The sequence below is a fragment of the Nicotiana attenuata genome, chromosome 6 (genome assembly GCF_001879085.1).
Source record: "Nicotiana attenuata strain UT chromosome 6, NIATTr2, whole genome shotgun sequence".
Classification (NCBI taxonomy): Eukaryota; Viridiplantae; Streptophyta; class Magnoliopsida; order Solanales; family Solanaceae; genus Nicotiana; species Nicotiana attenuata.
This window is the reverse complement of record NC_031994.1, coordinates 28,397,506-28,412,537: the sequence shown is the minus strand read 5'-3', so window position 1 is coordinate 28,412,537 and position 15,032 is coordinate 28,397,506. Positions and strand designations below refer to the sequence as shown.

Below are 15,032 nucleotides of genomic sequence, written 5' to 3'. Positions count from 1 at the left end.
TGCTAAAGATGTACTATTTAATTTATGTACCTTGTTATTCATAACTGCAGGGTGAATTCAAAATATGGAATTACTCAGAAGTATGAACATCAAAACCAGGTGTGATGAAATCCAAACACAATATAAGCTCTAAAAATATTTATATTAACGATTGATTGATTAATGTACTGTGAAAATTTATCATAAAATACTAGGTTACACTCGTTATCAGCGTATTGCAAACCTTCTCCTCAAAGATATAGTGAACGTTTACTTTTTTTTTTTATTTCTTTTTTTATTTTGTTTAATATTAGTTTGAGACAAACTTAGATGGAGCGACATAGTCAAGTGATGATCCACATGATCAACCCAACTTGCTAGGCATTGAGACTTACTTATCGGTATTGTTTTATTGCTTGATCAAAGTTTAAGTTTTCCTTGGGATGTTAAACTGGATAATCTTTTTAGGTTTTGACAATGCACAGTTAGCAACCCTATAAACTGAGTTTGTATTATATGCAAATTATATTTGTTTTTCTAGTATATGACTTAATGCTGCAACGTTGACTGCCTAGTACTGCTGTAAGTTTTCAATTTTGTTACCAAATTTGGTTCATGCAGGTACTCAGAATAGGTCGGATAGTTTCAGAAACAGAACATCTCTTTAAAATGGAAAGAGCCCTCCAATTGGCATTTAATATTGCCTTTGCTTCCTTTCTTTATAAACCTTGGTAAAGCAACAGAGAAAATAAGAAGCAATCATCTGTCTACTCTTCATTAGTTCCTTAGTAGTAGTACTTTGACTTTGAAAGATGAGTCAAAATCTTGGATTTGTTTTTACTTCAAAACTCAAAGATCTGTTAAGAATGGTCTTCCTTGGATGTTTGCATTTCCTAAATGCAATAGAGTTATGGTTAAATGTTCGTTTGAACAAGAAAAATGAGCAAGAAATGAGCCTACAAAATATGAATCAGCCTCTTACTAATGACCAACTTAACAAAATTGCTGAAGGCATATCTGTTTTTCTTCCTGGGGTCCTAGAAAATGTACTTTCTAGTACTAAAACTAAATCCCACGAAGGATCTATTCAACGAAAGCTCTTCGTTGGTAGTCTCGGATGTAATACTACATCCGAGACTTTGCATCGGTTTTTCTCAGCCTATGGCGAGGTCGAAGAAGCTGTTGTCATTTTGGATAAATATGGTATAAGCAAAGAGTATGGTTTTGTCATTTTCAAGCATGTAAAGAGTGCGCTAATGGCACTCAAAGAGCCATATAAGAGGATTAATGGAAAGACGACAATCACAAAGGTTGCTAATTCAGGAGCCAGAGACAGAGAGGATGAGTCTTTACGTACAGTTTATGTGGCTAATGTACCACATGACATGTTACCAGGTAGATTGTTGGAATATTTTTCCTCTTATGGTGTAGTAGAAAAGGGTCCTTTTGGTTTCGATAAAGAAACAGGAAAATCAAGAGGTTGCGCTATTTTTGTGTACAAAACACTAGAAGGGGCTGAAACAGCAATTTATGAACCTATCAAGTGGGTCGATGGACTCCATTTAACGTGTGAAATGGCCCTCGGGAGGACAAAGAAAAAACCCCGAGTTAGTCTTAACTCGGGGTCATTCAATTTAAATTGCCATTACCAGAATCCAAGATCAATGTTTGGTGGTGGTGGCTCGAGACCAGAAGTGTCACAAGTTGGAGTTCAATATGCCCAGTTTCAAGGCAATAAGGACATATATCCACAGAATTGTGATTGTGGCCTAGTTTCTAATTGTAACATTCAGGTTCAGGGCTTATCGCCAACAGTTATAGGTCGCAACCACATTGGCTCTGGGCTTTGTTCTAAGTTGTCTCATGGCGATTACAGTCTTTGGTCCTCGGAATTTCCAAGGCATAATCCAGTATGGTTTTGATGGTTCATCTTCTTTGTCGCGAATCCACCTGAAAGTTATCAAGGAGGAACATTTTCTTACATGCCGGACTCTTTCTTCTAATTGCTATAGTTATTGTGTTTTGCTCTCGCATTTTGCCAATAGATATGAATGAAGTAGGTTTATTTAACTAAAATGTAGTACTAGCTAGGTAGTTTCCTTTTGGAAAGCTGGGAAGAATCTTTATTAAGAAAATCTCTACAAAATCAAGTCCTCAAGTTTTAATTAGCATCTTGTTGATCCCAATTTTTTTTTTTTTTGTGGTACTAGCATTAGTCTCTTGATGAAATATTCATGGGCGAATGTAGAGTTCCGTCGCCGAGTTCATTTGAAATCAGTACTTTTGACGCGATACATTAATTTGTGTAAAAATACTTTAAATTTGTAATAACTGGTAGATCTGAACCCATAATTTTAAAAATATAATGATTCGATTTTAAGAACCGCAATCGTTAAACCGATAAACTTTAAATTAAGGACAGAAATATCTAAATAATAACCCAATGCTATTTTCTAGGACGTAAAGAGAAGCAGAGGTCATCTAATCGAAAGTTGAAAAGGACCAAACATGTCGAATCTATCCCTTTTCATCAGTGGTTATGCTCAAGTGAAAGAAATAAATAAAAAAGATGTAAAAGAAAGTTTAAAAAGCTATCTGAATAGATAAAGGGGACAATAACCCTGAAAGCGACTTAAGGCCAAAAGAGAAAGATTAGTCAACCCCTCTTTTAAACATGGCTTATGGCTACGCTTCACCAGCTTTTGTATATGATAAGGTGACTTGTCCCTAAGCATTTTTTTAATTAAATCTTTCTTCTTGAGTTCGAGTTGTGAAAATAATCTTTTGCAAAAATATAAAGTAAAACTGCGTACAATAGACATTTATAATCCGACTCTTTCCTAAATTCACGCATAACAGAAATTTGGTGCTCACCGGGCTGCCCTTTCTTCTGTCACATGGAAAATCAAAGGCAGGATAGTGAAAATTGAACCAACGCCATAGGTGCAAAAAACTAGTAATCATTTGTTTCATTGTAAGCCAATGTGCATGTCGATATAGTAAAAAATATTTGTACCTAACTGTTTACATCAATTAATTAATACAAGAAAAGTTTCTTTTATACGTATATTTATTCCTTAATCATAGTTGAATGATATGTATTTTTAGTTTCATTTTTGAGTAATATAATTGTATACGGTTAAAATGGAATGCCTCTAATTTATAGGCTCGAGGGTCCGTCATGGACCCGAGTTTGGGAGTGAGGTCGAGATTCGAGACTAGTGGATGTCACACCTCCTTTTTTACACACCTACCCCGAAGGATAATGTATAAGGGGAGTTTTTCCATTTAAAGTGACATTATTCGAAATGGGATCATTTATTTATTTTTAGAGTTGCCACTTGGGATAGGATTGGCTTTTGGTGTCCCAAGTCACCGATTTAATTTAAATCCCAAATCGAGGAAAATTTCGACTTCCCAATTGGAGTCTGCGAACCAGAAATTCTGTGTAAGGAATTCTGTTGACCCGAGGGAAGGTGTTAGGCACCCTCGGGTCCCGTGGTTCTAGCACGGTCGCTTAAATTATTATAAATGGCTAAAAATCTAATTTTTGTACATGTTTAAACCTATAGTGCAATTTTACAAATTTGTTTAATCGCTTTTAATTAGTTTTTTATGAAAGTGAACGCCATTTAAGAGCGTGTTTTTGGATCACGTCACATGAAATGCACCCGGATCCTCGACACCTCTTATTCAACGTTTTGGGATTTGGATTTGGGTCGCATGAAATGCACACCCGTATTTAAGAAGGTAAAATTATTAAAAGCGCGCCTAAAATGACTAGCGTCTTATTAACTTTGCGGGAGGCCATGAAATTCGCTAAATGGCACATCCCAAATTCTAAGGATTTTAATAGAAGTATTTTAGGAGGGCCACGCAATTTATGATTTTTTGTTGGTGCGGCGCACCTCGATTTCATTTTTAAAGGATACTAAACTAAGGTTGAAGGATCGTGGGTTATGGAAGGAGTTATTGTGGAAGTCAAAAAATATTTTGGCCATTTAAGGTATTGACAAGTTATCCCCATTTAGAGACGCTCACAAATTACTACCCTATTTTTTTGTAAATTATGAGATAATTATCTATTAGAAAAGAATGAGCTAACCATTAATCTATACTAAAATCAATGAGGCATGAAAATTAGACTTCTTCGGTCCAAGACCATTGTCAAAAGTTGACAAATCTGTCATGCTATTCCCAACTCTAAAACAAAGCATTCGTGAATTCTTCAAGAAAATCCAATACAAAGCACAAGATTTCATGTATCCACTTGACAATTAATAAAACCATTTCAAAGAACTTTGAGCAATTTCCAACAATACCTAACTAAATCACGTACAGTAGTGACAGCCTTTGAGTAAACCGACATTTTGTCCATACCGTGACTTTGCTATTTAAATCAGACAATCACCCACGACTTATTCATCAATTAAAGGATAAAAATCCAACAACCAAAGATAATAAAATTACTCTATATCAAACAAACACAAAGATGCAAATTGACAATTACCAAAATTAACTGAGAAGATCAACACTGATACAGTAAGATTATCAAAGTGCTAGAAAATAGAAGCTGACCTTTAAAGAACAACATCTTTAGAATTGATTATATATTGAATCGCTTTGAATACATTGGAGAAAATGGTATCGATATAACTCTGACTTCATCCAAACCATCAACCATAGAACCTTGAAACAGGGACCTCGACGAACTTGACGGACGGAGCTCAGCAAAATTTCAGCAACATCCAACAACTCTAATCGGCAGAAAATCACTCGAAATTCCAGAAAAATTGGAGCAAAAGAGTAAAAATTTGAATAGCCTTCAAACACTTTATTTTTTCATTTATTTGTTCATTTTTTCCTTTTGAGTCTGACCATTTCTCTTATGTGTGTTTCCTTTCAATTTGATGAAAGAAGGCTACGAAGATGGGGAAGGGAAAATGACTGGATCGGGATTTTTGAAAGGGCTGGTTTTGTTGAAGAGATCAGGGGTAATGGCCGATCTGAAGGTTTTTTTTTAGGTGTATCTATGGTGTGTTTGTGGTGTAGGTAGTATTATATAGGGTAGGGATTAGGTTAGGGGTATGGGCCTAGGAACTATGGGCTAGGGATTTGGGCCAAAGACTAAAAAATGGACTATAAGATTTATAAAAACGGGATAAACCAACCTAAAACTAATTCTTTCTTCTAAAATTATGTACAATTATAATATAAAAATATAAACTAATTTTAATTAATTGAACTAAACTATAAAACATAAAACTATTTTTTTTTTTGTGTGTGTTTTCAAGATTATAAAAATAAAGATAGGGTACTATTTTTGTAATTTTTTTTTTTAAGATTAAAAATGACTATAAAATATTAATAAACCTATTTTTTTGTAATTTTTATTTTTTTGTAATAAAATAAAGCAAAATAGTAAAAAGTAGTTGAAATGGCGATATTAAGCCTAAACTAAATATTTACATGCTAAAATGGGTAAAATTTGGGGGAGGGTCAAAAATTACATGTCAACAGCTGCCCCTCTTTGACTGGAAACGCGAAGAGTTTTCAGACAAAGAATGACTAGACAGGTTTTTTGACCCGACCCTTATTTAAGGAGAGCAAAAACAAAGAGGAGGGAGAATGTGACCGAGCCCTGGTATCTGAGCTGCCTACATATCCTTGGCTATAAAGGAATCAGGCCACGTGTAGTTCAGAAGTGGATGAGATGATGGAGTACCGAGGTTGAGAGCCGAGCGAGGTGCCGTCGAGGTTACGATTCGCGGTCCCGTTTATTACATCAAAATCAAAATTAAAAAGACTAACTAAGCCTATCAGCTACGAGTTACAAGATTCCTATCTATAATTCTTCTGAAGCTTGATCTTGAGTCTTGGCTAGTTTTGCTATGGACTCCGATCTGAATCTTGATGCTCGCAAGTTGAAGGTGTTTTACTTCTTCATGCAGCATTGGGTCAAAACAGGGTCAACGGAGCTTGTGACTTCAATCAAATTTTGAGCAATCCGCGCCCTTGCTTGCTTCACATTTGAGTTCATCTTTTTTGTTCTTTTCTTCTTTTCTTGATTCTGGATTGAGATTTATTCCATTGGTCATCTCACACCTTGTGTCTTGAGGTTGACCTGCTTAGGATACCAAAACAAACAAACGAACGAAATTTTCTGCCCCAGTTTTCACTAGGAAAATTTCGTGAGTTAGTTGTGACACATATCTAATCAATCAAATTGGAAACGTGTAAAGGGATCCTCGGTTTTTGTTCCGGGATTTAGAAAGAAAAAGCTCCACGGTTTTTGTGCCGGGAGATCCTCGGTTTTTGTTCCGGGATTGAAAAAGCTCCACGGTTTTTGTGCCGGGAGATCCTCGATTTTTGTTCCGGGATTTGGGAAGAAAAAGCTCCACAGTTTTTGGCCGGGAGATCCTCGGTTTTTTGGCCGGGATTTGGAAAGAAAAAGCTCCACGGTTTTTTTGTGCTGGGAGATCCTCGGTTTTTGACCGGNCCGATTTAATTTAAATCCCAAATCGAGGAAAATTTCGACTTCCCAATTGGAGTCTGCGAACCAGAAATTCTGTGTAAGGAATTCTGTTGACCCGAGGGAAGGTGTTAGGCACCCTCGGATCCCGTGGTTCTAGCACGGTCGCTTAAATTATTATAAATGGCTAAAAATCTAATTTTTGTACATGTTTAAACCTATAGTGCAATTTTACAAATTTGTTTAACCGCTTTTAATTAGTTTTTTATGAAAGTGAACGCTGTTTAAGAGCGTGTTTTTGGATCACGTCACATGAAATGCACCCGGATCCTCGACACCTCTTATTCAACGTTTTGGGATTTGGATTTGGGTCGCATGAAATGCACACCCGTATTTAAGAAGGTAAAATTATTAAAAGCGCGCCTAAAATGACTAGCGTCTTATTAACTTTGCGGGAGGCCATGAAATTCGCTAAATGGCACATCCCAAATTCTAAGGATTTTAATAGAAGTATTTTAGGAGGGCCACGCAATTTATGATTTTTTGTTTGGTGCGGCGCACCTCGATTTTATTTTTAAAGGATACTAAACTAAGGTTGAAGGATCGTGGGTTATGGAAGGAGTTATTGTGGAAGTCAAAAAATATTTTGGCCATTTAAGGTATTGACAAGTTATCCCCATTTAGAGACGCTCACAAATTACTACCCTATTTTTTGTAATTATGAGATAATTATCTATTAGAAAAGAATGAGCTAACCATTAATCTATAACTAAAATCAATGAGGCATGAAAATTAGACTTCTTCGGTCCAAGACCATTGTCAAAAGTTGACAAATCTGTCATGCTAATCCCAACTCTAAAACAAAGCATTCGTGAATTCTTCAAGAAAATCCAATACAAAGCACAAGATTTCATGTATCCACTTGACAATTAATAAAACCACTTCAAAGAACTTTGAGCAATTTCCAACAATACCTAACTAAATCACGTACAGTAGTGACAGCCTTTGAGTAAACCGACATTTTGTCCATACCGTGACTTTGCTATTTAAATCAGACAATCACCCACGACTTATTCATCAATTAAAGGATAAAAATCCAACAACCAAAGATAATAAAATTACTCTATATCAAACAAACACAAAGATGCAAATTGACAATTACCAAAATTAGCTGAGAAGATCAACACTGATACAGTAAGATTATCAAAGTGCTAGAAAATAGAAGCTGACCTTTAAAGAACAACAGCTTTAGAATTGATTATATATTGAATCGCTTTGAATACATTGGAGAAAATGGTACCGATATAACTCTGACTTCATCCAAACCATCAACCATAGAACCTTGAAACAGGGACCTCGACGAACTTGACGGACGGAGCTCAGCAAAATTTCAGCAACATCCAACAACTCTAATCGGCAGAAAATCACTCGAAATTCCAGAAAAATTGGAGCAAAAGAGTAAAAATTTGAATAGCCTTCTAAACACTTTTATTTTTTCATTTTATTTGTTCATTTTTTCCTTTTGAGTCTGACCTATTTCTCTTATGTGTGTTTCCTTTCAATTTGATGAAAGAAGGCTACGAAGATGGGGAAGGGAAAATGACTGGATCGGGATTTTTGAAAGGGCTGGTTTTGTTGAAGAGATCAGGGGTAATGGCCGATCTGAAGGTTTTTTTTTAGGTGTATATATGGTGTGTTTGTGGTGTAGGTAGTATTATATAGGGTAGGGATTAGGTTAGGGGTATGGGCCTAGGAACTATGGGCTAGGGATTTGGGCCAAAGACTAAAAAATGGACTATAAGATTTATAAAAACGGGATAAACCAACCTAAAACTAATTCTTTCTTCTAAAATTATGTACAATTATAATATAAAAATATAAACTAATTTTAATTAATTGAACTAAACTATAAAACATAAAACTATTTTTTTTTTTTGTGTGTGTTTTCAAGATTATAAAAATAAAGATAGGGTACTATTTTTGTAATTTTTTTTTAAGATTAAAAATGACTATAAAATATTAATAAACCTATTTTTTTGTAATTTTTATTTTCTTGTAATAAAATAAAGCAAAATAGTAAAAAGTAGTTGAAATGGCGATATTAAGCCTAAACTAAATATTTACATGCTAAAATGGGTAAAATTTGGGGGATGGTCAAAAATTACATGTCAACAGTGGACCAGAGTCGAGCTCGAGGATAAAGGGCGGTGCCCGAAGATAGGAGTGCGAGGAACACCGAGTTCGAGTATGTCCGAATCCGAAATAATACCGTTGTGGATTCATACCAGAGCGAGCTAGATTCCTGCCACGTCCCTAAAGTCATGGCGCAAATCACGGAATAGGATTGTACAATTCCGTACTAGGCGGTTAGACAGCTGTACCAAGAATATTCCCTACTGCAAATGAAAATATTCCCTTTTTAGGTTTCTCCCATTATATAAAGGGGACCCCAATCATTTGTAAGATCCATCCTTTTTACTGAGGAAAGAATATACTCTCTACTTTTTGCCTACTGTTCATCAGAATTGTTCTTTAGCTTAACTTCTCTTACTTAGATTTTCCTACTTAATTGTTCTTACTACCCTAAGGCACCTCGAGGTCACCGTCTCAAGGTCACTGCTGCTAAGTAACATTAGTTTGATTCACTCCTATCTTTTATTTCTACTTTATATTTCTTGATTACTAATTGGTATAGGATTAAATCACATATCTTTAAAATCACAAATCAAATTTAATTGTTAGTCGTATTTTCGAGGTAAACAGTTTGGCGCCCACCGTGGGGCTAAAGATAATAGCGATTATTTCTTTATCGATTCTCGTTACACACGTTATCTTTATACTTTTTCTTGCCAAGATTTTGTGATTCTCAGGCTTGAACATGTCTAGCACACAAAACGCACTTGTTCATGAAAGTGAGGGTCTTGGAGAAAATAGCGGTATAGGGGTCGGTGTACCACCCATAAACCCTGAAGGAGTTCTAAATATGGAGCCAGTTGATATCAGTTCGCATAATGCTCTAAATGCAGATTCAGGCACAAACCCCGTAGGGAATGCACGCAGGGAAGCCCGACCAGGGGACCAAGGAACACCAGGAGTAGGGGATGGGGGAGCCAGTCTCCAAGTAATATTCGAGATGCTGTAGGCTCAGCAAATCGCCATCACTCAACTCCAAAGTCAAAATAAAACCCCGAGCGTGGCTGAACATGAAAACAATTGAAGTGTTGAGCCAACGCCAGAAAGGTCTAATGAAAACGGCTCGGGGACTGACCCCACAATTATGAAAATTCTCGAAGAGCTCACTACGAGGATCCAGTCCAGAGAAAAGAAAATTGAAGACAATGATAAGAAGGTGGAGACTTATAACTCCCCTGTAGATCAGATAGCGGGGGCATCTTAAGTTTTGAAAGGTTTAGACGCCAAGAAAATCATACAAAAACCATTTCCTTAGAGCGCGGCTCCAATGTCCATCCCTAAGAAATTTTGCATGCCCGATATACCCAAGTATAACAGAACAACCGACCCCAACGAGTATATTACTTCATACACTTGCGAAATCAAAGGAAATAACTTGAATGCCGATGAGATCGAATCGGTGTTGTTGAAAAAGTTTGGAGAAACACTATCAAAGGGAGTCATGATTTGGTATCACAACTTAGCTCCTAACTCTATTGATTCGTTTGCTATGTTAGTAGATGCCTTCGTGAAAGCGCACGCCGGGGCCATAAAGGTGGCCACGAGAAAGTCGGACATCTTCAAAATTAAGCAAAGGAAAGACGAGATGCTAAGGGAGTTCGTGTCCCGGTTTTAGATGGAAAGAATGGAATTACCACCGGTCTTCGATGACTGGGCAGTACAGGCCTTTATGCAAGGTCTGAATGAAAGGAGTTCGATCGCTTCTCGGCAGTTGAAGCAGAACTTGATTGAATATCCAACTGTGACATGGTCGGATGTGCACAATCGTTATCAGTGAAAGATCAAGGTCGAGGACGACTAGTTGGGAGCCCCCTCGGGTTCAGTATATCCTAACCGATTTGCAGCCAAGCCCCCTAGGGACACAAAGCGGGAATCGAGATTCAACAAAGAGCGGTATTAGCCATATGCCGATCGAAGGACAACGACACAAGCCGCAACACTCCTCGGAGCGATCAGAGAAACGATCGAGGTCAAAGCTCTCGAGGACTCATGAGCAAAAACGGGTTCGACAAGCACTCCAACTCCGCCGAGGCTCCTCGATTATCAGAGTACAACTTCAGCATCGATGCATCAGGGATTATCTTAGCTATTGGGAGAATCAAAGACACCAAGTGGCCTAGTCCAATACCGACCGATCCTTCTCAAAGAAACCCGAACTTGATGTGCAAGTATCATGGCACACATGGTCATCGAACGGAAGATTGTAGGCAACTGAGGGAAGAAGTGGCTCGGTTATTCAACGAGGGCCACCTTCGAGAATTCCTAAGTGATCGGGCTAAGAATCACTTCAGGGAGAGAGATGAAAGGAAAAATGAACAAGAAGAACCACAACATGTAATCCACATGATCATTGGCGGAGTCGACGTCCCTCAATGACCTGTATTCAAGCGCACCAAAGTATCAATCAGCAGAGAAAAATGAACTCGGAGCTATGTGCCCAAGGACATCTTATCATTCTGTGACGAGGATACAGAAGGCATATCTCAGCCTCACAACGACGCCCTGGTAATATCTATCCTTTTGAATAAAATTCAAGTTAAACGTGTTTTAGTGGATCCAGGTAGCTCAGCAAACATAATCAAATCGAGGTCGTAGAATAACTCGGCCTACAAGATCAGATTGTACCTACATCCCGGGTCCTGAATGGCTTCAACATGGCAAGCGAAACAACAAAGGGAGAAATTATCTTGCCAGTAAACGTAGCCGGGACCATACAAAATACAAAGTTCCATGTCATCGAAGGTGACATGAGGTATAACGCACTCCTCGGGAGACTGTGGATACACAACATGAGAGTAGTGCCATCGACTCTTCACCAGATGATGAAGTTCCCAAAAAAGGAAGGAGTAAAAACAGTCTACGGGGAGCTGCATGCAGCAAATAGATGTTTGCAATCGAAGAAGTGGTGCCGACTCCAGAGCCTCTGACCTCGGAGAAGTCAAACACTAAAGATAAGCAGACCGCCAAATAGCAATTACCGCCTCCGACCTCGATAGAGCCGTGGCACCAGGTAATCAAAGATGAAGACGAGGATTTTCTTACTCCTCGAACCTTCGTCGTTCCCGAAGTATCTGATGCAACCAAATCAACTATCGAGGAGCTAGAGCAGGTATTTTGATCGAGTACATGCCCGAGAAAAAGGTACACCTGGGAACGGGATTAACCCCCGAACTCAGGAAAAAACTCATTCAATTTCTTATTGATAATATGGATTGCTTTGCTTGGTCCCACTTGGATATGACAGGGATTCCGTTGGAAATCACAACACACCGCCTAAGCATTGATCCAAGGTTCAAACCGGTGAAGCAAAGAAGGAGGTCTCAATCCGAGGTAAATCATGCTTTCTTATAGGACGAGGTAACTAAACTTCTTAAAATAGGGTCTATTCGGGAGGTAAAGTACCCCGAGTGGTTAGCCAATGTAGTTGTAGTTCCTAAAAATGGAAATAAACTTAGAATGTGCGTAGATTATAAGGACTTGAACAAGGCATGTACAAAAGGTTCTTTTCCCTTACCAAACATCGATCGTATGATCGACCACAGCTGGCCACGAGATCCTAACCTTTCTCGATGACTACTCCGGGTACAATCAGATTCAGATGAACCCGGAGGACCAGGAAAAGACTTTGTTTATTACTAAGTTTGGAACTTATTGTTACAACGTAATGCCCTTCGGGCTATAAGATGCAGGAGCTACGTACCAACGCCTAGTTAACAAAATGTTCGAGGAACAAATAGGTAAAACAATGAAAGTTTATATTGATGATATGTTGGTTAAGTCCGTGCACAGAGGACCATTTAGTTCATTTGCAGGAAACATTCGCAATTTTGAGGAAATACAACATGAAGCTTAAACCGGAGAAATGTGCCTTCAGAGTTGGCTCGGGTAAGTTTCTCGGCTTTATGGTGTCCAATCGAGATATCGAAATCAACCCCGATAAGATCAAGGCTATCGAAGATATCACTATCGTGGATAGTGTCAAGGCCGTGCAAAGACTAACGGGGAGAATAACTGCCTTGGGTCGATTCATTTCGAGGTCGTCGGATCGGAGTCATCGTTTCTTCTCCTTTCTCATAAAGAAAATGGACTTCGCATGGACCCCAGAATGTCAACAAGCCTTAGAAGAATTAAAGCGATATCTGTCGAGCCCGCCTTTGCTTCATACCCCGAAGGCAGATGAAAAGCTTTACTATACTTGGTAGTGTCCGAGATAGCGGTGAGTGGGGTACTAGTTTGAGAAGAGCAAGGTACGCAATTTCCTATTTATTACGTAAGCCGAACTCTAAGAGATGCTGAAACTAGGTACCCTCACTTGGAAAAATTAGCACTTGCATTGATAAGCACATCTTGAAAGTTAAAACCATATTTTCAATGTCATCCTATATGTGTATTAACCACTTATCCTCTTCGAAACGTTTTGCATAAGCCCGAGCTATCGAGCCGATAGGCCAAATGGGCCATCGAACTTAGCGGGTACGATATCGAATATCAACCCCGAACGGCTTTCAAGTCTCAAATCCTAGCTGACTTCATGGCCGATTTTACGTGGACCCTCATACCCGAAGTGGAGAAAGAACTCCTGCTAAACTCGGCCACAACATCGGGGGTATGGACCCTTTTTACGGATGGTGCCTTGAATGTGAAAGGGTCCGGGCTCGGCATTGTCTTGAAACCACCCACGGGTGATACTATTAGGCAATCTATCAAAGCTCCAAGATTAACTAACAATGAGGCCGAGTATGAGGCCATGATTGCAGGTCTTGAGCTAGCTAAAAGTTTGGGAGCAGAAGTCATCGAGGCCAAGTGTGATTCTCTATTGGACGTAAACCAAGTAAACAAAAGCTTTGAGGTTCGAGAAGAAAGAATGCAATGGTACTTGGATAAACTACAGGTAACTTTGCATCGCTTCAAGGAGTGGACTCTGGATCATGTGCCTCGAGAACAAAATAGTGAGGCCGGCGCGCTTGCTAACTGGGATCCTCGGTCGAAGAAGATGACATCGTTCCAGGGGCTGTTGTCTAATTATCATGATCTGTGGTTGAAGAAGGTCATACCGAGATAAATTCAACAAGCCTAACGTGGGACTGGAGGAATAAGTATATTGACTATCTAAAGAATGCAAAACTCCTATCGAACCACAAAGAATCAAGGGCCTTACGAGCCAAGGCTGCTAGGTTATCATTGGACGATGATGTAACATTGTACAGGAGAACGTTCGATGGGCCACTGGCGGTATGTTTGGGTCTCGGTGACACCGATTATGTCCTTCGAGAATGTTACACCCCAAGTTTTCATACGTGAGAGTACGTCGTAAGTCATTGATGTAAGCTCGAAAATGAGATTATATTTGGAAGCAAATAAAGTAAGTTAATCATGTTACCTTGGAGGTTACAAATATTTAAGATAATGAATAACAAGTACCAAAAGGGTTGGAGAGCTTAGTCGCTAAACGAATTGAAGAAAATAAGTTTCGTCGAAAATTGACAAGTTTGAAATGTTATAAAATATTCTTTTGGGGTGAGACTAGGATGATTAACATGATGAGGAGATTAAGTTATGAGTTATTTTAGTCGTATGATATTCGTGTGTTATGTTTTTAAGTCAAACGAGTAATGGAATAAAAGTTAGCAAAGGTCATCACAAGTTGCATTTATAATGTGCTGAAATTTAGGTCAAATGTAGATGCGCTTTTCTCCCAATATACTTGAAATCAATGGATGATCTACATATCAAATTGAAGATCTATGAGTCTAGTTTCCAACGCATTAAACTTTTTGTCAATACGACATTGGAGTTGAGAGATATTCGTGTTTTCGTGAGACCGCGCAAGCAGCTCCCAATGGGACCCACTTAGACGGTGGTTGACCTACTTCAATTTATAAACGATTTGGACGCTTATTTTTGATCATTTTTCAACTAAACTTCGTATCCAAACTTCTCCTAACCCTCCTAAACAAATACCACAAGGGTTTGAAGTGATTCCAAAGTGATTACACCATATTTCAACATCAAAACTTAGTTCTAGTGAAGAACAACACCTCTTTGAGGTTGTGTTGTCATTGAGGATTGTTGTGGGCTGTATTTGGATGAAATTCCAAGTTTTTGCTGCTATCTAAGGTGAGTATAACATCCTACTAATTGTGCTTAAGCTTTCTTGTATGTTGGTTAAGTTGTTAGGATGATAAACTACAAGATAGTACTTGGATTAGCTTAAGTCACTTCTATGGTGTTGTATTGCTATTGAGGGTTGTTGTCAGCTGAATATAACTTGGATTTCGACTTGAAGTTACTATAGGAGTTGTGTGTATTGGGTTCTTGCATGTGCTTAAGGTTATCTTGATGTTGATTAAATTAAATGGATGGAGTAGACATGAACTAGTGAATAAAG

General features: G+C 38.3%; 1 protein-coding gene across 1 annotated transcript; it reads left to right on the top strand.

Moving 5' to 3' along the window:
* LOC109227730 (UBP1-associated protein 2C-like) lies at positions 846-1,901 on the top strand. Its single transcript, XM_019392927.1, has one exon. The coding sequence runs from the start codon at positions 846-848 to the stop codon at positions 1,899-1,901; it is 1,056 nt and encodes a 351-aa protein (XP_019248472.1).

Excerpts from the sequence above, each read along its gene's own strand:
- LOC109227730 (XM_019392927.1), top strand. The coding sequence starts at position 846 with ATGGTCTTCCTTGGATGTTTGCATTTCCTAAATGCAATAGAGTTATGG.